The sequence below is a fragment of the Zootoca vivipara genome, chromosome 11, assembly GCF_963506605.1.
Source record: "Zootoca vivipara chromosome 11, rZooViv1.1, whole genome shotgun sequence".
In the NCBI taxonomy this organism is placed as follows: Eukaryota; Metazoa; Chordata; class Lepidosauria; order Squamata; family Lacertidae; genus Zootoca; species Zootoca vivipara.
In genome coordinates this window covers 44,707,517-44,735,333 of record NC_083286.1, presented here as the reverse complement: position 1 = coordinate 44,735,333, position 27,817 = coordinate 44,707,517, and the positions used below count along the sequence as shown (strand labels likewise).

The window sequence follows — 27,817 nt, the reverse complement described above, 5'->3', positions numbered from 1 at the left end:
GTTAAGAGTGGTCCAGATGCAATTCAATTTTAGGCTCACAAACCCACATTCACAGGCCCTGTGACCTGGCAGTTGGCAGTTACTGGCTTTTGAAATCAGTACAGTGGTACCTCGGTTTTTGAACAGCTTAGTTCCTGAACAATTCGGAACTCGAACGCTGCAAACCCGGAAGTAGGTGTTCCGGTTTTTGAACTTTGCCCCTCCAAACAATGACTATCAGTGCAGGTAAGAAAATTTTATAATTTTTTTTAATCATCTACAATACTGTCTTATTTTATAGTACAGAACATTGATTATTGCTTTCATTTTATGGATCAATGGCCTTGTTATAGATAGAAGACACATGTAGGCCACAGCATTAATTTTGCTAGTTTCCCCTCCTGAAAACAAAGCAGGGCACATAGGTTTTAGAGCACAGGCAAACTCAGCCATCCAGATGTTTTGAGACTACAATTCCCACCATCCCTGACCACTGGTTGCTTGCTAGGGATGATGGGAATTGTAGTCCCAAAACATCTGGAGGGCCGAGTTTACCCATGCCTGTTTAAGAGTGTCAAGGGATGTGCTCTTTTTAACCTTTGGCTTCTCTCCTTTTATTGCCACAAGGTAGGCAACAGGGCCAATGTCTAGACTGTGAATCTAAACTACTTCAACTGCCACTGTACCCACTGGAGAGAAGCAGCCTCTTTCTAAGGATCTGGAAGAGATTGGGTCAGTTGCTATATTTGAGTTTAACCTACCTTGCAGGGTTGGTATGAGGACAAAATGTGGGAGGGGCAGAAGTCATGTACACTGCCTTGAGCTTATTGGAGGAGAAGTGAGATATAAATGTAATAAATGACATCTGGAGGGCGCTATGTTGACTACCGCTGGCCACGAATCTGTGCAGGGGAGGAACATTCTGTCAGAAATACCCACTTTAAAGTTTACACATATGCAGCTCTGCAACCTGCTCTGGCTAAGAAGCGTCAAGGTAGAGGTAGGGGAGAGGCAAATTTTGCAGTGGAGGAACTCATCATGACAGCCCCCATTGCCAATACCCCAAAGAGAGTCCAAAAATGCAAGCAGCTGTGATGATCCCTATATGTACACCCATAGAGCAACTGTATCTAACATAACAACCCAATTTGTTCAGCTCAGCAGAAACATATAGAATAGTGAGCTGGCAAAGAGTATGTATGTTGGATTTTGCTCAGTCGCTAGAGCAGGGGGTCAGCAACCTTTTTCAGCCGTGGGCCAGTCCACTGTCCCTCAGACCATATGGTGGGCTGGACTATTTTTTTGGGGGGGGGGGAATGAACGAATTCCTATGCCCCACAAATAACCCAGAGATGCATTTTAAATAAAAGCACACATTCTACTCATGTAAAAACACGCTGATTCCTGGACTGTCTGCGGGCCGGATTTAGAAGGCGATTGGGCCGGATCCAGCCCCCGGGCCTTAGTTTGCCTACCCCTGCGCTAGAGCATCAGACTCTTAATCTCAGGGTTGTGGGTTCGAGCTCCACGTTGGGCAAGAAATTTCCTGCATTGCAAGGGGTTGTGCTAGATGACCCTCGTGGCCCCTTCCAACTCTAAAATTCTCTGATTCTGTGTTCGCATCCCTGATTAGCCTGAGGCCAGCCACTGCCTGAGCGTAGTCTACCTCGCAGGGTTCTTGTGAGGATAAAGTGAGATGAGCCACACTTTCTGTGACCAGATGCAGAGGCTGTGGTCACCAGTCAACTTCCCTCTCCCTCCGAAGCCCAAACACTTGCATACCATGTTGTGTCGTTTTGCTTGGCCTGGGGACAGCGTGGCCCTAATATTCAGGAAGAGCACTTGGCTTGTGTCTGGAAGGAACCCCAAATAGAAGCACTCCTGTTAGGGTACGAAGAACATTTTGTCTCACTTGTGCATACAGTCATACCTCGGGTTGCGAACGTGATCCGTGCGGGAGACACATTCGCAACCTGCAGCGTTCGCAGCCTGAAGCGCCGCTTCTGCGAATGCAACGTCATTTTGCGAAACCTGGAAGTAACCCGTTTCGGTACTTCCTGATTTGGTGTGGTCTGCAACCCACAGCGTTCATAACCCAAGGTATGACTGTACCATTTTCACCCCCAGGGCCAGATTTAGGTTTGATGAGGCCCTAAGCTACTGAAGGTAATGGGGCCCTTTAGATGTCCAGCTGTCCTTTGTCAACAGCAAATTGTCGCTGTTTTTGTGTGTTGAATACAGTATATGCTATTTGGTAGTTTATGGACCTAATAGGTATCCAAAGCCATTTGCACATAGCAAAATATGTATTTTATCAAAGGAATGCAACCAGCCCATGCAGAATGTGGGCACCCAATACAGTATGTACGAGCAAACCAGTGATATTTTAGGGAGCTGGCGGGGCCCATGACTTACACCATAGGAGCCTACACAACACAAAACACTGTTGCTGTATGTAGGTTTCATTTTATTTGTTTTTTTATCTTATAAGGTGGAAATGTACATCCAGTTTTTTCCCTTTAATTTTGTTGTGGGCCCCCCAAGAGAGTGGGGCCCTAAGCTATACAGTAGCTTGTTTAGCTTATGCGTAAATCCGGCACTGTGACCACCCCCCTTCTGCCCCCTCGCCACCCCGCCGCCCTACCTTAGAGAGCCTAACTTAGAGAGCCTTCCCCTTCTGCACGGCCACAACGCGGAAAGAGGCAAAGATGCACCAAGAGAGTTGCAGAAGGAAGCTCAGCCTACCCGAAAGCGCAGTAGCAGCAGCAACTCGGCTCCTTCCCTTTTCCAGACGGCGCGCCGAAAGGCGGGCAAACCAACCAGAAAGCGCGACGGGAGGAAGCTCAGCGGCAGCAGCAGGAGGAGCTGGAGAGAAACATTGGGCGGATCATACGGACTAGCGGCGTCGGGGAGGAGGAGCTCTGGTTACCCGGTTGACTACCGTAGGAGCTTTCAAGGCTCGCGTCGCTGGCGATTTAGCGCACGAGCCCTCGGAAGGGTGTGCTGTGGTCTCGCATAGTTCTTACAGTGCCGGATTTACGTATAAGCTAAACAAGCTATACAGCTTAGGGCTCCCCTCTCTTGGGTCCCCCAAAAAAATTAAAGGAAAAAACAACAACGGAATGTACATTTCCAAAATATAAGATAAAAAAACAAATAAAATAAAAGCTACATACAGCAACAGTGTTTTGTCTTGTGTAGGCTCCTATGATGTAAGTCATGGGCCCCGCCTGCTCCCTAAAATAGCACTGGTTTGCTCATTTATACGGTATATACAGGGTGCCTACATTCTGCATGGACTGGTTGCATGGCAACATGTGCAAATGGCTTTAGATATTAGGTCCAGAAATTACCATATACCGGTAGCATATATTCAACACAAAAAACCAGCGACAATTTGTTGTTGACAAAGGACAGCTGGACATATAAAGGGTACCACTACCTTTAGTAGCTTAGGGCCTCACCAAACCTAAATCCGTCCCTGATTCGTTTTCTTATTTTTTAAAGGCAGTCAGTCTTTGATATCACAGGTTTAGAAGGATACTGACATGCTGGAATGTGTGTGCAAGGAGAAGCGACCCAAGATGATCTGATGAGGAACAGTTGAGGGAGTTGGGGATGTTTAGCATGGACAAGAGGAGACAGAGAGGCGATGTGATAGGCACCTTCAAATATCTAAAGGGATGGATATATATATATATAGGGTCTGACACTCTGTATATATATATAGGGTCTGACACTTCTGTTTCTAGTGTATCTGAAGAAGTGTGCATGCACACGAAAGCTCATACCAAAATATAAACTTAGTTGGTCTTTAAGGTGCTACTGAAGGAATTTTTTTATTTTGCTTCGACTCAGACCAACACGGCTACCTACCTGTAAAGGGATGGATGTCACATAGGTGAAGAATGCATATTTGTTTTACTTCCACCTGTAGCCTCCAGTGCTAGTCCTACTCACAAGTTTACCTACTGAAACTGATGAATCTAAGAGCTGCCCCTGGGTAGCACTGGCATTGGATACAATCCCCTAACATTTGTTGTAGTGGAATTCAGTGCTTTTTTCTGGGGGTACACAGGGGTACGCATACCCCTAAACATTTTGTGAATCTTTGTACTCTTGTCCATTTACTGTATTTATTTTTCCCGGTTTGAACTGTAAAATGGTTATTTTCTTGCGTCAAAATGAGAGTACCTGTACCCCTAAACGTTTTAAAAGAAAATAAGCACTAGTGACATTTCACTAGTGTTACCAGTCAGAGCATTCACAATTTTATCTGGAAATGTCAAATTGTGAATATAGTCCTCAAATTTCAGAATTCACAAAAAAAGAGTACCTTTATTGCACTCTTTTCATTCTTTGTTACTTTACTAGCATATAACAATTTTCATCTTGTTTCGTTTCACTCCCCCACCCCCACAAATTGATAGGGTAGATACTAAGACTACCCTGAGAGATAAATGTCATAAAGGATTTTTAAAAAGGTTTAAAGTAAGAAATCATTAAAATAACATGCTTTTATTTTAAGAAATGCAGTAATTTATAGAGATCTTGTAAGAGCAAATTGGAACATTTACCATAAATTGAGGCCCTTCTGCCACCCTTTAAGAGACATTTTGAAGGTGGCAAGAACAGGACTTTTCCAAAGTACCCAGCCAGGTCCACTGCACATTAATGGAGTGCTCCCCCAAGCCAACATTGTCACCTATCTGGTGCTAGAGAAGTACTAATAGCAGTTGGGTTGTACCCTGGTTCTAGGTGGGGAAGAAATCTTGTTTAGTGACTGATCTTTGTGGGTGACCTTTAGTGTATTTTTAAATTACGTCTACCCCTTCTGCAAACTGCTTCTTGCTCTAGCAAGGGAAGGTGCACTGCCATGTCATAAACAGGTAGAATTCTACAGTGCAAAAGGTATCTGAGCTAAATGACCAAAGCTTTTGGACCATGCTCATTTGCTGTATAAAGGCTTTACTGAGTTGCAAACCAGTATGTTTTTATATAACAACCAGTTAACAACATTCATGCCCATTTTAAGAAATATGACTATTTAAATAAACAGATTTAAAGGGTGGTATAACAGGAGTCATATTCATTGACCCATTAAAATACTAGTTACTTAAATCAGTTTATTTCAGTGGATCTCCTTTGAGTATGACTAACGCTGGATATCACCACCAATTTTTGTGGGTTTTTAAACTGCCTTAATTTAAAATCAATCCATTGTATTTGCTAGTCTCATCTTGCAGGTGGTGCTTAACAAATTTAATTACTCAAGTATTTTGGACACTTGTTCAACTGGAAGCACATAAAATAAGCTGGCAACATGACATTATGTATCAATAATCACAGCTGAAACTATGTTGCTCATAGGCAGGGTGCCCCACAACATTCCCTATGAAGGGGCTGGGCACCCACTTTGTTTGCACCATGGGGGCCTGTGTGCCTGATGTCAGCATGCCCGTATCCATGGCCCTGGGGTCAAGCCAGTGGGCCTGATGTTGCTGCATATTAATTGTATTATTACCTGGAAAACCTATTATAAGGTACTTTCTTAAAGGACAATAATAAATGATGGCCAGCAGCTACAGAGATGCTGCTTTGCAGATGAAAAGCAAGGAATATCAAGTAAGATCTCATGCTATGAAAATAAGAACAAAAGGAAGACCAAAACCATACCCAACAAAACAAAGGAGTTTATTTTCCAAAATTGGATGTTCATAAGCTAAACAAATTAACAGCCAAAAGATGTAGTTGATGCTAACTTTGTTAACAGACACAAACTGTACTAAGTTATAACAGTGCAATATTAAACAGCACTATTTACATGCATATTTACAACCTCTGTTGTCTTTACATAAGTTATTTTACCTACTTCTTGGGAAATTTCACACACACATCTTGTGTTAGGAAATAGGCTCTACTTAATCTATTCAATATAAAACGAGGAACCAAAACAAAGCAAGACATGTTCCTATTTTTGTCATAAAGACAAAAATAGATGCTTAAAAAGGGAAGGGACAATAACCAGCAAACATTTAGGGCTTATTTTCCGTAATAAAAAACTGTTTAGCTCTATACAAGTGATGATTGTATATGGTATCTAAATTACCAAATTGAGAAGTAACAGAAATGCCAATTTCTGAGCATTACAGTTCAAAGCAACACACATTATTGTGCAACATTGAACTAAAAACAGAATAATGTCTTTTTTTTTGAAGAATATGGGGAGGAAAACAAATATAATTCCTCAATTGAGACATCACTCTCTCTCGAAAGTAAATGATGAAATGGTGTGACTTCATTTTCCTCTGTCACTGTGAAGTAGGATTGCAAACCATGATTTGTAAGCAATCCTGATTAGCACTAATCATAGTTTGCTCAATTTATGTATCATGGCAAACTATGGCTAAGGTAAATCAGGAAAGGCAGAAGGAAGGAATCAAATGTGAGGTTAGGCTGAAGAGTAAATGTGGAAGACATGCCTGTTCCTCCAAACTCATTTATGCCACCCTGACATCTAAATTGAACCAGTATTTTGGGAGATCACCAACCTGACATTTTAACCAAGTGAATTTGTTTGAAAACCTTTATGAACTAAAATGCCTACCATATTTAGCTGTTTGAAAACAATACTCTATGTGCAGATTTTCAATTTTCCCCCAGGGTGGATGGGTAGTAGTTTTCATGATTGTGAAACATTTGGCAGTTCACGAGCCTAAAACATACAGGATGACAGCCATATCCTATACAAAGGCGAGGAAGTACAACTGCAAAGTCATAGTGTATTTTATGATTCTAGGAATTTCCCTTTCTTAAAAAAGTGATAATGTACCACGGCAACCCTTAGATTTGCATATTAATGTGAAATGTTTGAAAAAAAATTGTTCCAGTCAAAACATTGTTTATTTAACTGTACATAAAATAAACTATGATATATATATACACATTGTTTAAGTTACAGGATTTAAGTTTACATTTTTTTGGCAGATTCTGTTTGATAAAATGGAAATTGCATAACTTAACTGCTAGGAGAAACTTAATTTCCTTTGTTTGGTATGGATATTAAAGATTTTCCATCCCTTCTATTTGCTATTCATACCTATGCTGGTTTTTGTTTTTCTTCTTTTAAAAAAACACAACACTATTATTCACGTGTAGCATTTCACTGTTTCCTTTTGCGTTCTGATTCTAAGCAAAATTTTTCATATGCTTCTTCAATTTCTGGGTCCATCTCATCGTCGTCATCATCATCATCAAAATACCTACAAAAGAATCCATATGTTAGATGCCTATCTTTTCCAGTCACAGAAGACACTTATCTTTGAGAGTAAGATAAAGAGCAGGATCAAAGCCCCATTTTTATACCAATATGTAGCCTTGACAATGAACAGAACAGATTGCGCCAATTCGACATGGAAGTATTTTGCGCAAGCTAAGTTCACCTGTCCAATTGCATTACAATTACAAAATACTCAAGCTCAAGTGTTCGGAATAAGGTTGTGCAATATTTCAGAAAAGAAACTTACTGGTACACAGCACTGGATTCAAAGAAGTGTGAAAGCAATGAGTTTACTCATTAGAGTGATTTTGCAAAATGCTATGCAAGTGCTAGTGGAAGACTTTGCACAATAAAGTTTCTGGAGCTGTGGTACAGTGAGCCTGCAACTGCAAAGTAAGCCCTAATGGTCAGATTGCATATGATTCAACTTTGGTGGTTGTTGTTGTTGTTGTTGTTGTTGTTGTTGTTGTTGTTGTTGTTGTTGTTGTTGTTGTTGTTGTTATCCCTTACCCATCTGGCTGGGTTTCCCCAGTGATGCATCACTTAATACTCTCAAGTGCAAAGCAAGTCTTTTTTTCCTTTGAGCAACTGTCTGTGCTCCAATCACTATGGCTTGTTCTACACATGTGTGGAAGACTCAAGCTATAAACAGTTAAATACAGTATATGGAGTCCTCATAAGAAAAAGGAAAATGATCTTGTGCAAATGGAAGAAACCCTATCACAGTAATTCAATTTTTCTTGTGCAGTGCTCTTCTGTGAAGTTTGAGACAGAAATTCTGTAAGCAGAAGAGGCTTTCTGCTCAGAGCCAAGCTGTTTTTCCTGAATGTACAAAAATTTTAGTTTCAAAAGCAACACTGTTTTAGCAGAAACAGATATAATTTGATTGGTGCACCAGAGAATGCCAACGAAGCAAAATTACAAGAGATGAGACATACCCATTAGAAACTTCATTGCTTATAAGATTATTATTTTTTAAAGGTCAGGTTTTGATGAAAGCACTCTTGAAAAGTGGTGCCCTAATTCAGGATTTCAAACAACAAACTGAAGCCAGGATATGCCTAGATTAAAATGTCAGACTGAAACAAGAACTTACGGATCTCCAGCTCCTGATAAGTCTGTTCCATTTTCCTCATACTCATGAAACAAATCTTGTCTATCAAGGAGTTCTTGGTATTTCTCTTGATAATCTATGAGAGATTTTTTTTATTTAAAAAATTAAGCTGCATTTCAAAGTTTAGTTCATTCTCTATACCCATAACTAAAACTGTACAGTCAGTAATACACAAATAAATGTTTGGATGTATCTAAGGAACAGATGTGCAAAGCATGATCAGTGTAAATGTGATGCTGTTTCGAGTACCACTTGCAAGATTTTAGGCACATCACTTTGTTGCACTCCATTCCATCAACGGAAGGTTAAGAAGATTAGGTGAAATTAACAAACTGCTTCAGCAAGCAGATGCAATGACACAAATTCACACTCTCATGAAGGAAAAAGGTTGCAAGAGCCAAGAAAGGGGTAGAATACCACAAGGCTTCGATTCACAGCAATCACAGAGGAAAAACTTTATTTTAATTCTATCATTTGTTGCTAATAATTCACTAAGAAATGAGAAAAGCTGTAATGGTTCTGCATTCCAGTTTCACTCCCTGTCTTCCCATGCTGAGCAGGAAGGTCGGCAGGGGGCTTCTAAGCAAGTCCAGTTGAACAGTTAGTTGACCACTTTCAGACTTTCCTGTACAACATGGTTGAGGCTGCTGGAGTATACCAAGGCTATTCATGTTGCCATTCCCTAGTCAGGTGTTAACACCTGAACAGGGCTACTGTTTAGGTACCTGGCCAGAGTCAAGGGTTTCCTGTTGCTGTTCTGTTCTTGTTGAATAGGGAGAGATAACAAAGTTCTTGTTTAGCTTCCTGACTGGTGTGCCCTCTAATCCTTCCATAACTAAGATTAAAGCTATGGGTGGGATTCACTAAGAGAGTCCCATTAGTGGAAACCCTGTGCAAGGCCTTCTGCCTGAGCAATGGGACCCCCCCCCCACTTCTTAAACTGGCCCAGGGGTGTGAGTGGGTGTCAGGAGATCACCCAGAACAGTATGTGGGGAGAGGAAAGGGGGTGATTGTTCCATCTGCCAAGCGGCAAGCTTGTTCAATGTTGAATGCCACCTAACATTAATACAGGAAACTTCCCATTTGTGCGGAGGTTTTGTTCCGGGTCATTGTGCACTTGCGTGAAACTGCAAACCCACTGAAAAGGCCTGCTAAAACCCCATTCTTCCCCGCTCCTTTAGTGATGTTTCAGTGAAGTCACTTCTGGGTTCAATGCTGTGCATGAGTGTGGGGTGGTGCATAAATTGGTCGCACCTGAAACGGGAGTCGCCTGTACATTTTTACAGAGGTTTTCTTTAATATCAGACTTCATGAGCTCCTCAGATAATTTCTGCTTAACTGCCCCCCCCCCAATCAAGTTGTTGACATACCTGGATCTGCTGCAGTGAAAGGCACGCCTTCAGATGTGTAAAACGTTGGTTCATTCTGAAATCAAAATACGATTGCGTTTATCAGTAACTACTTCCACATTTTATCAGTACTTTATACATTTTCTGATAAATGTATCTGAAGCAAGAGGAAACACAAGTATTCATTACCATAAAGTAATTAGGGTCGTTTTCTGGAGTTGCTTCCCTGTATGTTGAAGTTATTTGTACCCTTCCCCAGTTACTTGACCGTAGTTCTACAAGTTTCAGAAGCATATGCTTTACATCTCTGTAAAAAGAAAGTACACAATAAAACTCACTGCATTTCCAACATGAGGGAGTAGTGTACTCACTGCTTGCAATCAGAACATAAGGGAGAAACAAAACAAAACTGATACTTGTTGCTTATTCATTTACAGCTGCTTGTGAACTCAGTTTAAAACAATGTTTTAACTAATTGCCAAAGACAATTTAATTTGGAAAGTAATAATTTACATCTATTTATTTATTTATTAAATTTTATACCACCCTACACCTGAAGATCTCAACTTTGAATTTGAAGTCAATACTCTCATTCAGTCAACACAAACATGACATTGGTGACCACACCCCTGAAGAGAAGGGAAGGCTATTTTTTGCTGATGTGCTCTTCCTCTAGAGGTGCTTTTTCGGGTGCTGGATGATGCAGGCAGCAGTGAGAATTGCCTAAAGTCGCCCCCCCCCCTCCTCTACTGGATCAAAAGTGCATCAGTGTGCACAATGGCATCAATTGGACTCCACCCACTGATTACCAAAGACTGATATATTTGAAAGCAGTATTACTTAAACCATGTCAGAAATTTCAGCACAAGTTGTATTAAAGATACCACAATAACAATTCTTAACTACAGTAATGATCAGAAAGCTTTAAAAGCTGTTTCACCTTAAGAGATGGCAAAGAACAGTAATCATCCCAAATGGAAAGCTAGGAAGCAATGAATTTTCTCACTACCTGCTGCAATTTGCATCCAAGACAACATTTTCAATTTTCTGTATCATTTCATTCATATAAGTCTTTCCTTTTTCTTTCCATGCATCTTCTAGTACTGAGCCTGTCAACTAAAGAACACATACTATTAGCATACATTTTCAGAATGGGTTAATGACATTTCTGCAATCACTAGGTCTGTGATGAAGGCCTTCATAATACTTTTTAATTATTTGATTGATTAAATGCATTTCTAAACAGCTTAATATGTAAAACCTTTTAAAGCAACATAAAAATAAAAAAGCAGTATTGAAACCCATCACCCTGCAAATCTAAGCTACTTGGATATCCTTCTATGGAAATAAGCTGCTTGGATGTTCTTCCAGTTATGCCACACATATGTAACAGCCTCATGCACAGATCTCTTTATTCTTCTGTTAAAGAGTTGTCATAGTAGGGGAGATAATAAAACCACCAAGCTTTGCACACCATTGGTTGAATGCTCTTGAAACCTATTTTTACGATTAATCACATTCTGAAAAGAGCCAAGGACAACATGGATCCAACTTGAAAAGTACATCGAATTTTACAGGACACTGTCATAAACCCAGCCTCTCTTCTGCTTGAGGATATAGTGTTGTACATTATTGAAGAAATTATACAATTAGGGTGAATCCAAGCTCCTTATCTCACATGCTGCAAAGGGTTTGGATGGGGGCGGGGGCTAGGGGTCTCATTCAGCCCAGCCCCAAACAGCTCTGATGGCTTCTGCCTAGTGTCTTTCTGCTGGTGTGGAGCTCCCCGTTCTGCCAGGCGGAATTACCACTGGTGGGCTTCCTACTAGCAGCAATCCACAGAAAGCTTCAAAATAGAGCATTCTAGGGGAGGGATTAGCTGGCCCAGGACCTGCAGCTAGATCCTGAGCCAGCACCACTACCATCACTGGACAGCATGGTGCCTCATCGCTAGGCTAGCCCTAGGCTGCTGCAGCCCAGAGAAGACTTTTTCCACCAACCCCCACCTTGGGTAGTGTGAGCCTGACAAGGGTTTGGATTGTTCTTCCAGTCTGCAATCCTATAAACACTTACGAAGGAGCAAGTCTCCTTTCAAGGGCTGGGAGTTACTCGTAAGCAAACAGGCACAGGTTTGTGCTCTTCAACTCCTCTTTCAAGACAGTGAATAGTTGATTCTTTTTATGCATTTAGATCAGGCATGTCCAAAGTCCGTTTTGGGGGACTAATCCAGCCCCCCAGCCAGCATAGCTGCCAAGTTTTCACTTTTCTCGCGAGGAAGCCTATTCAGCATAAGGGAAAATCCCTGTAAAAAAGGGATAACTTGGCAGCTATGCCAGCCGGTTTCATCTATCCCCTGTGGCAGCTTACTTATTGGGGTCAAATCCTAAGAAAAGCTCAACAACTTTGTTTGGCCCTCACGCATGTTCACTTCATCAGATCTTAATACTTACAGAAATGCATGGGTGGGCGGTTGTATTTACCTCCTCCCCCAATATTCTCAAGATTGACTGATACTGTTAAATGGATTAAAATGATTACACATAATGAATTGGGTCCAAATGTGCATGAGCAAACCTCTGCTTGCCATGGCTTTCCTACCCTCCCCCCTCTACACTATAGCCTCTATGCCTCCTAAAAAGCTGCTTCTGTTAGTCAAAACACTGTAGAATGTATTGTCTGAGGCTGAAGTAACCTTGTATGGATGGAAGTCCTTCTACACATAAAAGAACAAAGCCAATGTGATGTAACAGAGACTGTTACTTATCACAGCTATATCTTCTCATGTTTCCTCCGAGGTAGTTTAGTCTGAGATATGTCCAGCCAGTGAACTTCATGAGTGAGTGAAGATTAAACTGCACCCCCCACAAAAACAGGCCATGTTCACCACTTTTATCCACTATGCCTGCATATGAAAATTTTATTAAATTACTTTTATCAAAGTAATTAATGTCTGAATCAGTTTTAGTACCATTTTAACAAAAGTTCTCCAGAATAGATACAAGAACACAACTACACAACGCAATAATGAAAACATCATACTTTCAGTAGCTTCACCGCACAGGTTAAATTGTTGTCCACAGGATTAGAGAAAAGGGTGTTCAGTAATTCATAAAGTCCAGTCTGAAGAATATCTGCTCGGGTTAGCTGACCTTTAGTTCCTTTTACCTATAAAAATGTATACATGAATGTTTCCATGCCATTAAAATTAGTGTAGTTTGGAACCACTGTTTGATGACTTCAAAATTAAAAATATTGCAAGTCATTTAAGCCCAAGTGTCTGGAATTATATTTTCTTATATAAAACTAGCTGCTTATGGAACCATGAACCAAAAGCCCATGATCAGGGGTCTATACATTATATCTGGGATAGGAAGTAAAAAAATACTTTTACTAGGCCGGAAGAACACAGTAAAAAGGCCCTGAGCACATATAGACTGCCTTTGCTTTTTCAACAAACCACTCTGTTCCTCCCATAGAACGAAGAAAAGCCAATAGCACAGATGGCAGTATGCTAAACCACCTTCGGGTCTCTTTCTGAAAATTTAGCACTGCAACTTCTTCCCTGTTAAGTATGTGACTAAAGAACACACTCCCTCCCCTTTCTTTTCTGGCTTTGGGGAGCCATTTCTCTACGTTTCTTTTCGGCATCAGTAAGTCTCCCCCCCCCCCTTTAAAAATCAACAAGAATACTTTGTTCTGCAAATATATATTATGCCTGCTTGTTATATCAGGAATAATGATTCTGTACACTTGAATAGCTAAGAGGAAATTTAAAGCCACCTTTTATAATAGCTTGTTGAAATCAATGCTTCTTAACCACACTAAATACTTTATTTGCCAATTGCACTACGATACTTAGGCTTAAGAAGTCTAATTCTAGGAAGCTGGTTGGCAGATAAGTATTTAGAAATTGATACATTCATACTAGCATTCCTAATCACCTAATAATTCTGGATTAACTTTACTGTCTGAATAATCCTCAAGAATATTCTGGGCCCTTCCCTTAAACTCTCAGTTTTGGTTAGAAAAGAAAGAAAATACTTCAATCTACAATGAAACTAGACTAAACCTTGTCATCTACAGCAGCCATTCCATCAGGCTACATGAGAGGGAAAGAGCTGGGAATGTACCGGTAGGTCTCTCCATCAGTTCTGCTGAAAGACCCAACAACTTTTGACTCCTCTTGGCCTCAAATGCTTTCCATTCTAGATGGTCATTAGAAGAACTAACTAGGAAATAGTGCTTGAAGTTTTCCCCCTCCCTCCTTCCAATCCTTTTCCCTTCATGTATTTTATACTGTAAGCCTCAGAACAGTGACCATCTTACCAATGGTATCGTGGTTATGGGAGCTCTTTCTAACTGCCAAGTGGGATACAAATGCTTCATGTTAAGAATAAACGAGTGTATTGCAGTTTTACTTAGGGAAATAAAGTGATAAAGGATAGTAGCAGAATTCTACCCAAATGCTCATTAAGGAATATATAGTTCACACCATCCAATGTTTTGGTAAATAAGCAAAATGCACTTGGATGTTCAACAGGGATTTGGACACTTTAACGAAAACAATAATTTTACTGAAATTATGCAATAGATAACAGAACTCTAAGCTAAAGGTATGATACTTATTTTTAGATTTTTACTGCTTTTGACTTATAGTCAAAATGTACACTTAGATCCTTTTCTCACCACTAGTCTGATTTTTTTAAAACCAAATCCCTTTACCTCTAGATTTAGATAAAGCTCAGCTAAAAATAGCACAAATGCATGAAATCTTTTCCGTGCAGCTTCATCTCCTTTGGCAGCTTCATCTCTATTTTCATACTCTTTTCTACACCTAGAAAAGACATGTTTTAATCAGCAATATTTTCAATGTCAGTCAGTTCTAGTCATACAAAAAAATATACAGAAGTTAAAAACCTGCAGTTAAAAGCCAGTATTAATGGGTAATAATAATAGGCAAAGGATAGATTAAAATGGGATGGCGTATAAATGAAACACCTGCATATCCAGGGCTTCATTTCATGAGTATGGTTGTTCACTACTCAAATAGATTGCTGCCATTAATTTAAATGCACACTTCGTATATTTAGCTATATATTTCTGGGTTCGGTTACACTCCAGTGTAATTAAGAAAGGGATATGCAGATAGGACTGACTCATTGTCAATAGCTTCCACCAAGATCTATAATGCAATATAAAATGAGATGTTGTCCAAGATACAATTGTGAAGAGGCAAAACTTCCCCAGATACTAGAGACCCATCCCAACTGTGTCTGTGAATGCATGCTGAAACACTTACACAGATAGAATGTTTGTAATAGGGCAACATTGAATTCTACCCAGAGAAAATATACCAGCTGATTGTCCAAGCATATTCATCACTTTTCATTCGTTAGAATAAAAAAGCTGGACTTCAGTACAGGCACCCAGCCTCTTTACCCACTAAGTTATACAAGTTGCAGTTAAGTTTATATATATGCTATTATTTATAAGCATGGGAAGACATAGAGATACACACACAAATGTACATATTCTTGGTTGGGTGGGGGAGAAAAACAACAGATTGTTTATCTAAAAAAATCTCAGGTGGTTTGCTTTCTGCAATTATGCAGGCTAGAAATTTGCATTAAAAATGAAAGCTGGGACTCTTGGAAACATGGAGAGAATATAGAATATACACAGACTGAATTAAGGCTGGTTGACTATCAACAGCTTCTCCTTCATTACTATAAAATCTGTAAATTTTACTTACTAGAACATGCCAGCCAAAACATTTGAAAAGAGGTGGAGATAAGAAACGAAGCAAAATGAATCAAAAATCCCAAAATGCCTCTGATGTAAAGGGGGCAGAATATAATTATGCAACGAATAAAATTGTTCTGGTAGTCCATTGGGCAATCTCTTGAATCAGATGTTTAAGCAGGGAAGAAACACAAGAAAATCAAGCCAATTTTGAGCATGACTGTTTAATGTCATAAAAATACAGATACTGACCTGTGAAGCAGTAATTGTCTAAAGTTGCCACTTTGTGGATTAATGGTGAGATTATGAGAAAGATAATTGCACAGCCTTGCTCCCATATAAGAAAAATTCGGAACAGATGTAGCCTTTCAAACAAAAGAATAATTGGAATTAAAATTACAAAATGCTGTGGATTTCTTGTACTTAAAATATTTTCCTTGACTCCTCCACAAGAACTTGAAAAGAACAATATTCAGCTAACCAGAAATCACTGTTTTGTTAAAGGCCCCAGCAACCACCAGCTGCTAGACCTCCTCTAAGGGTCAGTTAACTCAGTTCTTATTTATTATAATGCATCCTTTCTTATACTCATGTGCCCCCTTGGTATAATTTTGGTCTCTGAAACACTTAGTTCCTTGCTTTTCCCTTCAGTACCACAGCTGCAACCCTGCTACCCCCCCCCCCCAAGTCACAGCCATCTCAGTAAGTAGTTGTGAGTTATCTTTGTACGGAGTCCTCTAATTGATAAGAGTTCAATTCAAGGTCTCTGTCCTCATTTTCAAAACTTCCATGAGGTTTCAAATTCGCTTTTGGCAAAAGACATCTTCTACATCCTCAACATTTGATAGCAAATATTATCTAGCTGAATTTATACAATACCAGGAGCAGGAAAAGATGTCAAAACCAGTGCACTGTGAAATATAAAAACTACAGGATACATGGTAATGTTAGCAAAGTGACAGAAAGCAGAGCTTTCCAAACTGTGTTGTGACATGTTAGAGCAGGGGCAGGCAACTTAAGGTCCATGGGCCGGATGCGGCCCAATCGCCTTCTCATTCTGTCCCGTGGACGGTCCGGGAATCAGCATGTTTTTACATGAGTAGAATGTGTCCTTTTATTTAAAATGCATCTCTGGGTTATTTGTGGGGCCCGTCTGGTGTTTTTACATGAGTAGTATGTGTGCTTTTATTTGTGGGCATAGGAATTTGTTCACCCCCCCCCCCCAAATAGTCCGGCCCCCCACATGGTCTGAGGGACGGTGGGCTGGCCCACGGCTGAAAAAGGTTGTCAACCCCTGCGTTAGTGTGTCGGCTGCAGTGTGTAGGTGTCGCGCAAACCCTCCCCGCACTCGTCCCGGGGCTGGAAAGGGGTTAGTTTAACCTCCGTTTTGCTAATAAAACTGAATTACTGTGTTGCAAAATGATGAATATCTAAAAAGTGTGTCACCAACATGGAAAGTTTGGAAAGCTCTGCTTTAAAGATTCAGCCTTTAAAATTAATTGGGTCATCTTCCAGTTTGGATGTATGGCTAGTAAGACAAAAGTACGCAATGCCCATGGCTTGAACTGCCAACTAACAGAAGTAAGGAATGATATTGCAAAAACAACATTAAGTAGCCTCAGAAAGCAATATGTATTTCCTTTGGAGTAGGCCATATTGAACACAGAAGGCGTTACATCTCAGTAAACAAACACTGGAGAAGGATGCAAGTGAAAAAAGGGATCATATTTCATATCTAAGAAGTCCTACTTAAACTTTGATTTCTGAATTGGCATTTACACGTGCCCTGACCTTAGCTTATTATTCAGTGAAATATGACACTAAGAGCATTGAAACTGGAACTAATATTCTATTTTTAAAACATTTCCTGGAATTTTAAGTAGGTTACAGTAAAGTTTCATAAAGCAAATGAACTGCCCCCCAAAAGGGAAAAAATAATACGTTGGATATAAGAGCTGGTTACCCTTTTTCATTTGCTTTGTGTAGTAAAATACATTCAGTGAAGATTAAACAAATATTTCTAAGCTATATCACAGAATGTAGGTTTCCTTCATACCAGACTTTAAAAAACAGAGAGAGCATCATCATTCTGTAGCCCATTATTCAAAGGTACACACCTTTCTGTCACTATTTTAAACTTGCATGGCAAAATTGCAAGGAGTTGGTCCTCACTATCAAGGAAGAGCTGATCAACGAAGTGAAAGCACGGTACTAGGAACCATGGAAGGAAGCTGAGATGAGCTGAGATGTAAGAAGGGCATGTACAGTATAAGAAATGGAAGAAAGGGGAAATCACAAGAGAAGAGTATACATGAATAGGCAACAGTTGCAGGGAAGTTAGGAGGGTCAAAGCTCAGAATGAACTCAGGCTTGTAAAAGAGGTTTATTTAGCTATGTTCAAAGCAAGAAGAAGAACAAGCAAGTAGTAGGTCCTCTGCATGGATAAGATTGACAAATGCTACTGGGTGACAGAGAAAAAGATGGAACTGCTCAACACCTACTTTGCCTCTGTCTTTCCCAAAATGAAAGCAGTGTCCAGCCTGGTAGTAACAGATTAAATGATGCAAGGAGGGAGCTGCAGTCCAATATAGGGAAAAGTGGTAAGGGAATACCCAGCTACTTGAAATCTCCAGGGCCTGATGAGCTGCACAGAAGGATACTAAAGGAACTTGCAGATGTAATCTCAGAGCCTTTGTCTTTAATCTTTGAGAATACTTGGAGAATAGGTGAAGTCCAGACAACTACCGACCTGTCAGCTTGACACTGATAGCAAGAAAGGTCCTAGAACAGATAATTAAACAGTCAGTCTGTGAGCACTTAGAAGAGGATGCTGTGATAACTAAGACCCAGCATGGCTTTCTCAATAATAAGCCATGTCTGATGAACCTCATTTCTTTTTCTGATAGGAGTTAAAAGCTTGGTGTATCAGGGGAATGTAGTCTTATCTTGATTTCAGAAAGGCTTTTCACAAAGTTTCCCATTATCTTCTTGTGGAGAAGCTGGTAAAATGTGGGCTGGACAAGGTAACTCTTAGGTGGATTTGTAGTTGGTTGACCGACCGAACCCCAAAAGTGATCACAAATGGTTCCTCATCCTCCTGGAAGAAAGTGACAAGTGGGGTACCACCGGATTCTGTCCTTGGCCCATAGTTGTTCAATGTCTTTATAAAACATTTGAGTGAAGGAACTGAAGGGATGCTCATCAAATTTGCAGATGAAACCAAACTGGGGTAGCTAATGCTGCAGAAGACAGAATCAGAATTCAGAATGACCTTAACAGATTGGAGAATTGGGCCCAAACTAACAAAATGAATTTTTATAGGGACAAATGTAAGACAGGAATAATCAGGTGCAGGAATAATCAGGTGCACAAATATAAGATGGAGGACACCTGGATTGCCAGTAGTAAATGTGAAAAGGATATAGAGGTCTTAGTTTACCACAAGCTTAACATGAGTAAACAGTGACTTCTGTTTCTAGTGTATCTGAAGAAGTGTGCATGCACACGAAAGCTCATACCAAAATATAAACTTAGTTGGTCTTTAAGGTGCTACTGAAGGAATTTTTTTATTTTGCTTCGACTCAGACCAACACGGCTACCTACCTGTAACTATGAGTAAACAGTGTGATGCAGCTGCAAAAAAGCAAACACTCTTCTAGGCTGCATCAAACGAAGTATAGTGTAGCAATCAAGGGAAATAGTCCTGCTCTATTCTGCCCCTGTCAGTCCACACATGGAAAACTGTCCCCAGTTCTAGGCACCACAATTTAAAGATACTGACAAGCTGGAACGTGTGCAGAAGAGGGCAACCCAGATGATCAAGGGTCTGGAAACCAAGCCCTATGAGGAATGGTTGAGAGAACTGGTTATGTTTAGCCTGAACAAGAGGAGACAGAGAGGAGATACTGATAGGCATCTTCAAATATCAAAAGGGATGCCACATGGAAGATGGAGTAAGATTGTTTTCTACTGCTCTGGAGGGCAGGACTTGAACCAATTGCTTCAAATTGCAAAAAAGAAGACTCTGACTAAACATCAGGAAGAACTTTCTGACAGTAAGAGCTATTTGACAGTAGAACAGTCTCACTTGGGAGGTGGTGAACTTAACTTCATTTGAGGTTTTATAGTCATATCATGGATGCTTTAGTTGAGATTCCTGCATTGTGGGGGGTTGGAGTAGCTTACCTTTGAGTCCCTTCCAAATCTACAATTGTATGAAAAGTTTCATCTTTAGTATAAACAATTAAGATCCTGATCTTCAAAAGCTACTAATGGCTCAATCTTTTATTTTATTTTAATAAAAGCAAACATGATGTATCCCATGTTTCTGTGAGATTAGAAATTCATGTAGATATATTATATATATATTATACAACCTGCCCATCAAACATCACATATATATATACACACACACACTCTACCTGTTGGTATATGAGCTCAACAAGTTCTTGTAATGCTTCATCTGTAGTGACACAAGCATTTACGGTTTCTGAAAAATGTGCTCTTTCAGTTTCAAAACAAGCCGGCTGTTCTGCAAGGTGGTTGAGAAAGTCCTGCACATATTCTGTTAGAGTTGGAAATCCATCACAACCATCTTCCAAAGAAGATTCCTAAAAGCGATTATAGTCAGCTTTGGAATTAAACTTATTATCAGTTCTCATACAAATGGCTTCAACAACTTATATTTACCAATACAGTAATAGTGGAAGGCAAAATAAATAAATAAAGCAACCTGAAGTTTAAAAAACACACAACCCTGGAACAGTCTTAAACTGGACATAAAGTTCTACTAGGGGGCCTTGTTAACAAATGTGTTGTGGTGAGCCATGCTGTCCTGTCCACACACCATGAATTCTTGCTGTTGGTAAATTACAGCTACGGTAAATTATAGCTACTGTAAAATAATATATAACAACAAGACTGGGTGGTATGTCACAGGCACAGGATGCCCAATTCACTCACCAGGAGCTGTTTCAGCTAGGCAGTTGGAATGGCATTGGAATTTGTTTGTGTGTATACACACACACAAGCACACGTGCACACACACTCTTATTAGCTAATGTTTTTCCTCAACAAAAATCTTCTACATTTATTCATTTTGTAATTATTATGTGCATATATACAATGTAAACATTGTTGCTGTTCAGAGATGCTACTGCAAAAAACCAAGCAAGCTGATTTTTTCATACAGATCAGACACAGTACAGTGGTGCCTCGCTTAACGAATGCCCTGCTTAACGAAATTTCCGCTTAACGAAAGGATATTTCGAGTGGAGGTTGCCTCGCTAGACGAATGCGTATTACGAAAAATTCGTCTAGCGAATCACGGTTTCCCATAGGAATGCATTGAAATTCAATTAATGCGTTCCTATGGGCAAAAAAATTTCAGTGCATTCCTATGGGATTCGCTAGACGATTTTTTCGCTATAAGAAAAGACCCGTGGAACGAATTAATTTCGTCTAGTGAGGCACCACTGTATATAAATGGACTTTCTGCCTCCCCTTCCCACTTATAGCCTTCCCCAAATCCACAATGGCAACCCATGTGTTACATGATAGCAAAAGATACTTAGTTTTACGGAAGGGTATTTGAAGTCAAGCACTGTTAATAATATTAATAATGTGCTGTGTGCAGTACTGGCACATAATCAAAAAAGAGGGAGAGGCTGTCCTCTTAGATCAGTCAGCTAGATATTAGTGAAGTAAATACTTTTACATATACACACTACTAATACATATATTTTTAAATAGCTGGGGCCTATTAGAAGGCTTTATCCACAAAACCCCATGTCATTCAAGAGCAAACTTTTTCAAGCAGTCCCTAAGGCATTCTCAAAATTTCAGCAAATTGGAAATGTTGCTTACAGATTGCTTAGCTGACCTAATATTAGACAAATCAAAAGTTGCAGACGCACAGCAGCACTGAAGTGTCTATGGGTGGGAGATTGCTTCATTTTAAACCATTTGGTGTTTAAGGATCTCTAAAACACCAAGAGAAATTATGGGATGGAATGTTTCAGCTTCCAAGATCAAAGTCATTTCTTACAAAGAAGATTAACAAGTCTAGCAGAATGTTCACATTGGCCTCACTTGCTTGGAAATGGAAGAGAGAGGAGGCTAAATACTTACTGTAAGATCAGGGGTATATCCTGAGGGGTAAAATTCAGGTGCATTCACAGAAAGTTTTGATATTACCACTGGAGCCACAACCACCTGAGGTTTAGCCATTCCTGAATTAGAACTATTTTTTTCTGGTAAAGATGTAGCTCTTGCCTGTTCTGAAAATTTAAAATATGAAGAAACTGAGTTTGCATGTAGCAACCAGAAGTCAATTAAAATACCCCCCAACAGGGTACTGGGCTCCCAAAATCTTGTTGACATACTTGCTCTTGTGCTCATTGTTTCTTTTTCTCACTATTGACATTATGCAGCCATTAGCACTTAAATAAATCACTTTTGTCAGGGTCAACCATGGAAAAAGGAAACTAAGCTCAACTTTAAAGCTAGGAAGAATTAAAAGACCTTACTATCATTCTAGTGCAGTCTCTTAAACACAAGGCAGTTCTATGACAGCTCAGAAATGGCTTTATTCCTTTACTATAGAAGATATGCAATTTAGAGACAGTTCTTGCCACAAACATATAGCTGGCTGTTAATATACATGGCGTTCATTAAGTTATAAAGAGCTGCATCATACCACATCAGGAAAACCCCAAATGTGAGAATAAAATTTATACCCTGCCCTTTAGCAGAGAAATGTCCCTGCCTACAGGCTCATGATCTAAATAGACAAGACACATGAGGAAAAATGCAGGGGGGGGGAGGGAGAAGCGAAATTCAGGGAAGACTGAATCTCAAAGAGAAAAAAGAAAGAAAAAGAATCCACTCAAAGTCCAATCTATTATTAAAGCCCACAATCCTAAATGGTGAAATGGTGTGTGAGAGACAGAGAGCTAAATTCCAAGGCAGTTCTATCATCTCATCCTATGCCTTTCTGGGCTCAAGTTGGCAGGGCAGAACAGAGAGAGTGCCCTTCCACTCATTTCCAGCAGAGGTCAATGGGACATGCCTTTTAACCCCCCCCCCACCTCATTGGTAATAACAAGAGGGTAAGGTGAGGGAGGTCATTGGATTGAAGCAGTTTCTTAGAATCACCTGACACACACCTGTTTTATCCTACCAATGTTGGGTTGAAGCTCCAATATCAGTTGGGTCAGGACTTCAGAGGAACTTCTAGCACTGGAGAGCTAAACTCTTAACCTCAGATTTCCTTTTTTGACTTAAGCAGGAGGGGTCCAATTTATCCTATGGCTGCTGGGATGCTCTCCCAGGAACCACTGGATTATATACTAAGATTAAAAAAGACTGGTTCCCAAATATTTTATTGCACAGAGCACTTGAAAACTGCTGAGCATCCTGGTTGACCACTAAATATTTCCTGCTTGCTATAGCTATTGCAATACTCTGTGCTAGATAACTGCATTATTTTTAATTGCTTTCTTAATTGCTTTTATTTCTTATACATGATTTTATTGTATTACAGTTTGAATGCCTTCAAACTGTAATACAATACTACATCATAATAAATAAAAGCAATAAAATACAATTACAAATCAAGATGAATATTTTATGCTGACATGGTGCAGACCACCTGAATGAAGCTTGTGAATCACTGGTGGTCCATGGACCAGTCAAGAAACCCCTAGTGTAGGAAGTTTGTGAACAGAGAAACAAAATCAATGAACATTTGAATCTACACTACTGATGATTGATTGTCTATTAAGATGGTACTGAAATGGGGATCTGAACAAGTCCCCCACTCAGTCAATCTGTTGCAGGCATCCCCAAACTGCGGCCCTCCAGATGTTCTGGCCTACAACTCCCATGATCCCTAGCTAAGAGGACCAGTGGTCAGGGATGATGGGAGTTGTAGTCCAAAACATCTGGATGGCCGAAGTTTGGGGATTGCCTAGATTGTAGCTAGCTATTAAGACTGGAGTGTAATCATCTGGTAACCCACCATAGCTCTCTTAGATCACACAGAAGATTGTACTATAACCTATGTATTCCCTAGCCACTAGAATGCATTTCGAAGAATTTCTGGGATGCATTTTATTTAAATCAAATCTGAATATAATATAATCACTTATATATATATATATTAAATGTATAATTGGGGACTGTAACTGTTAAAAAAACTGAATTATTTGGCATTAGATATTGAAGACATTAGGCTGTCCCCATTCTTTCAATTCAAACAGAGCTTGAATTTGGGATCTTACACATAGCTTTGCCTGGGAATGTAAATAAAGATTCTTGTTTGTGTGTGTATATATTTATGTATCTCACACTCCTTAAGTCAACAGGTCTTACCATGACAGCTTCTTGTGCACCCCTTACAAATACAAACTAATAATTCTTATGCACTGAAGATTACACAGAATAAAGCAAAGTTTTGCATTACCAAAACATAAACCTTTTTCCTGGACATGTATAAGAGGAAAAATATTCAAAGGTTAAGGTATATATTAAGTATAAAGCCCTTTTGCCACATTTCAGACAAAATAGCAGACATGTGTCAGTCTTTCTGTTGGTGGAGAAATGTATTTAATTGCATTTAAGAAGGCATTTTAATTCATAGGGTAGAATCCTGTTGCTGTTGCTCCAGCAAAGGTGTCAACAAACAGAGGAGAGGAGATTCCAGCTCATTTCCCTGTCCCCTGCAATCTCCAAAAACATGTTCTGGAGTGTCCCCTAACCCCCCTCCCACAACAGATTTTAAGGCTGTCAGGGACTCAAAAGGGGATGTCAGATCAGTAAAAAATCATTTCCTCTCTGTTACCAGATAACTCCTGCTGAATCAAGGGCACCAACTGGATAAAACCCATAATTAAGTTTATCGTATTATCAATGTATATTCTATGTTATGGATGGCAGACATAAGCAACTTTGTCCCAAAAAGTTTACAAACTGAGTTTTTTAATGAATATGTTGTCTGTCCAAAATTTTAGGGTTAAGGCAAGCGAGGCACTTATTTACAGCTGATAACATATTCTGCTTTCCTAATTTACTGTGTAGCTGCTTCCTCAAAGACAACAACTTCTTTTAAATGCAGTACACAAGATGTGGGAATCTTGCCACCTTGCTCAGTTTTAAAGTCTAAGCCCTGTATAATTGCCTTGAACATTTTTAATTGAAGTGTGGTAAAAATAAAATACATAAGAAACTTCCTTAGAAGCAGCTACAGATTTCAGTCAAATTTACTGCTGAATCCTCATGTTTCAAGTGTCAGCCTTCTTGCAATCTTATATGTATAACTAATTGCTTTTTATATTTTGAATCAGTAATTAAAATTAACACTGGGTAAAATGTTGGTTGAGTTTCAAGACAGCCCTTTTCCACAGGTGCACAAAAGCTCCATGAAGAGTTCAAAGTACTGTAATCCCCTAAACATGCTTACTTTAATGCATGTTTCACCGGGTTCAATGCAACCCTATGCACAACTAAACTGAACTATCCAGAACTTACTCCGAATGATCATGTTTATGACTGGGCTGCTATCCATCCCAATCCTGAGTGTATACTTAAAAACTTAATTCACAATAACTTGCTTTCAAATAAGTGAGGATAGACTTCAGATAGGAAAATGAAGAAAAACAAACACTGTTGCTCAGTCCAGCTCCTGCTAACCTAGCAGTTCAAAAGCACGTCAAAGTGCAAGTAGATAAATAGGTACTGCTCCGGTGGGAAGGTAAACAGTGTTTCTGTGCACTGCTCTGGTTTCGCCAGAAGTGGCTTAGTCATGCTGGCCACATGACCCGGAAAAACTGTCAGTGGACAAATGTGGGCTCCCTCGGCCAGTAAAGTGAGATAAGCGCTGCAACCCCAGAGTCGTTCGCGCGACTGAACTTAACTGTCAGGGGTCCTTTACCTTTACCTTTTTATTCCTCTCTAATCAGCAGTACTATCTTACCACGCAGTGAGAAACATACCAGTATATGGACCAGATTTCCAATTAATGGAATGGGAAGGTCAAATGATACATACTGCACTACACACTAGCAAACTTGCACAAATATCAATTGACACATTGTTTGTAACCATACATATCTATTTCAGACCGCATTCAAGGGCAGTCTACAGCACGGGTAGGCAACCTAAGGTCCATGGGCCGGATGCGGCCCAATCACCTTCTAAGTCCAGCCCGCAGACGGTCTGGGAATCAGCATGGTTTTACAGGAGAAGAATGTGTCCTTTTATTTAAAATGCATCTCTGGGTTATTTGTGGGGTCTGCCTGGTGTTTTTACATGAGTAGAATGTTTGTTTTTATTTAAAACGCACCTCTGCGTTATTTGTGGGGCATAGGAATTCGTTCATCCCCTCCCCCCAAAAATATAGTCCGGCCCACCACATGGTCTGAGGGACGGTGGACCGGCCCATGGCTGAAAAAGGTTGCCGACCCCTGGTCTACAGAGAGGAAGGGGCATGCAGGGAAGATGACACATCATCCCAAACTTTTTTTTTTTTAAGGTGCACCTAGCTCTTGGTAACGTAATAATCCTAATCCCATTCTTTGTCCCTGCCCAGAGAATTTAAATCAGGACAACAGAAGTGCCATTCCAATAACCAAAGAGATTTCAGGCTCTACCCTACAAGGGACCTAACTTCATCATGGCCAGTGAGGGTTTATTCCCAAAGAAAATCAGCAAAGGACTGCAGGCTTCAATTCTCCCCGAAGTTCAAAGGGCCGTCTCTGCATATATTCGGGATGAAATGGCAAAAACATTGGCGGAGAGGTGGATGGGAGATAGAGATAGAAACACCAACAGGGTGCATTTCAACACAGCCCAGTGATATAATTACTACAGCAGGGCCGCCGACGCAAATAAATATAGTCACCCAGTATGCGGAGCCGGCCAGAAATAGAGGTGCTCTTGAGGAATAGCGGAGCATGGCGCGAGACACCAATATACAGGGTTGAATGGGGAGGAGCGACGATTTCTCGTCTCCCCCCCCCCAACACACACACACACACACACACACACAAATCTCCCTCCAAAGGCGCCCCTGCATAGCCCGAAATTCACCCGAGGGAGACTGGACGGAGTACAAGGGCCGTGGAGATGGAAGAGGGGGGTGGGGAACCACACAAGGTTTGCACACTTTCTGCCAGGGGTGCCAACTTGAATAATATACTGCGCGGGGGGGGGGCAGGTAAGACCCCCGCCCCGCATAATCGATCACATTACGCAGTGCACGCACACCCTTGGAATGGCAATGCCCATAAACCTGGGGGGGAACCCCTCAAATATTTTATTTGGGGGAGGGGAAAAAAGACCTCCCGGCCCCTAGGAGTTGGCTCCTATGTTCTCTTGCTCAGCTACTACTGCGTGGAAGGAGGTTCCCAACGACAGGCCAAGGCTATGCGGGGAGGTCGGCCACCCCATTTCCACTTCCTAATAATAATAATAATAACAATAATAAAAATAACAACAACAACAATAATAATAAACAGGAAAGTGGGAGAGAGGGCGTGAAGGGACTGCGCAGGAAGCGGCGCCGGGCCAAATACCTGCAGCGACGCCGGCCCCCGGGGGCGCCGTCTTGGGCGGCCGGAGGGGTTCCTGGTGGTGCGCGAAGCCCTGCTTGAGGAGCTGCGGCGGAGCCCCGAAGCCTCTTCCGCCGCTGGTGCTGCCGCCGCTGGTGCTGCCTCCTCCTCCTCCTCCTCCGCTCATCCCCAAGCGGGCTCCGCTCTCCGGAGCCGTAGGAGCCCCACCCCCTCGGCCTCGACCCGCACCGGGAGCCCGGTCGAAGCCGTTGTCGGACATGTCGGCCTCCTCAGGCCCGCCTCTTCCTCATGAGGGAAACCACCCGAGTCCTCCTCGGCCCGCAAGCGGCAGGCGCCCGCCCCGACCCCCGCTTCCTCCCTTTGCACCGAAGCAAGCCGCTTCACTTTCGGTTCCTCCTCCTGCAGCTCGCTCTTCCCGGTCAGGCGGAGCGGGGTGGGGTGAAGTCCCCACACACCGCCAGCCACCAAAGGCGAACGAGACGCACACACGCCCCCCTCTCACGCTCAGTCAGGGACGCTTGTTGCGTTTCCCCCATTCGGCTCACAGCGCCTCGCAGCGCCCCGGAGGCCTCCCCTCGCTCCCGTGTCGCCATGGCGACGCGCGGGGCCTAACGGGACCCCACTTGTGGAGAGAGAGAGCGAGAGCCTCCAGGGCTCCTAAATCGGCTCCATAACAAAGCTATTGTGGTGGCATAAAGCTATTGTGGGGTGCAGTCCGCCCACGTCAAATGCACGAAGTGTTGTTACCTACCAGACAGGCTTCCACCCCAGAGAGAGAAATCTG

The 27,817-nt window shown here is 41.1% G+C and overlaps 1 protein-coding gene across 1 annotated transcript; it reads right to left on the bottom strand.

Moving 5' to 3' along the window:
• Window positions 1-5,654: 5,654 nt before the first annotated feature.
• PAIP1 (poly(A) binding protein interacting protein 1) lies at window positions 5,655-27,543 on the bottom strand. The gene is made up of 11 exons (XM_035100695.2): window positions 27,037-27,543; window positions 21,593-21,741; window positions 19,885-20,073; window positions 15,716-15,828; window positions 14,444-14,555; window positions 12,761-12,886; window positions 10,731-10,837; window positions 9,911-10,028; window positions 9,743-9,797; window positions 8,355-8,448; window positions 5,655-7,241 (listed from the first exon to the last, which is right to left on the bottom strand). Exons 1-11 carry the CDS (start codon window positions 27,290-27,292, stop codon window positions 7,142-7,144), a joined length of 1,419 nt encoding a protein of 472 aa, XP_034956586.2. The 5' UTR covers window positions 27,293-27,543; the 3' UTR covers window positions 5,655-7,141.
• Window positions 27,544-27,817: the final 274 nt, after the last annotated feature.

Bases quoted from the DNA above. Each gene is read 5' to 3' on its own strand.
- PAIP1 (XM_035100695.2), bottom strand. From the start codon at position 27,292: ATGTCCGACAACGGCTTCGACCGGGCTCCCGGTGCGGGTCGAGGCCGA. The intron at 12,887-14,443 runs GTAAAGGGATTT...ACATTTTTATAG, and splicing joins AGCTTTATCTAAATCTAGAG to GTAAAAGGAACTAAAGGTCA. The intron at 10,838-12,760 runs GTATGATGTTTT...TGTGTTCTTTAG, and splicing joins GTGCGGTGAAGCTACTGAAA to TTGACAGGCTCAGTACTAGA.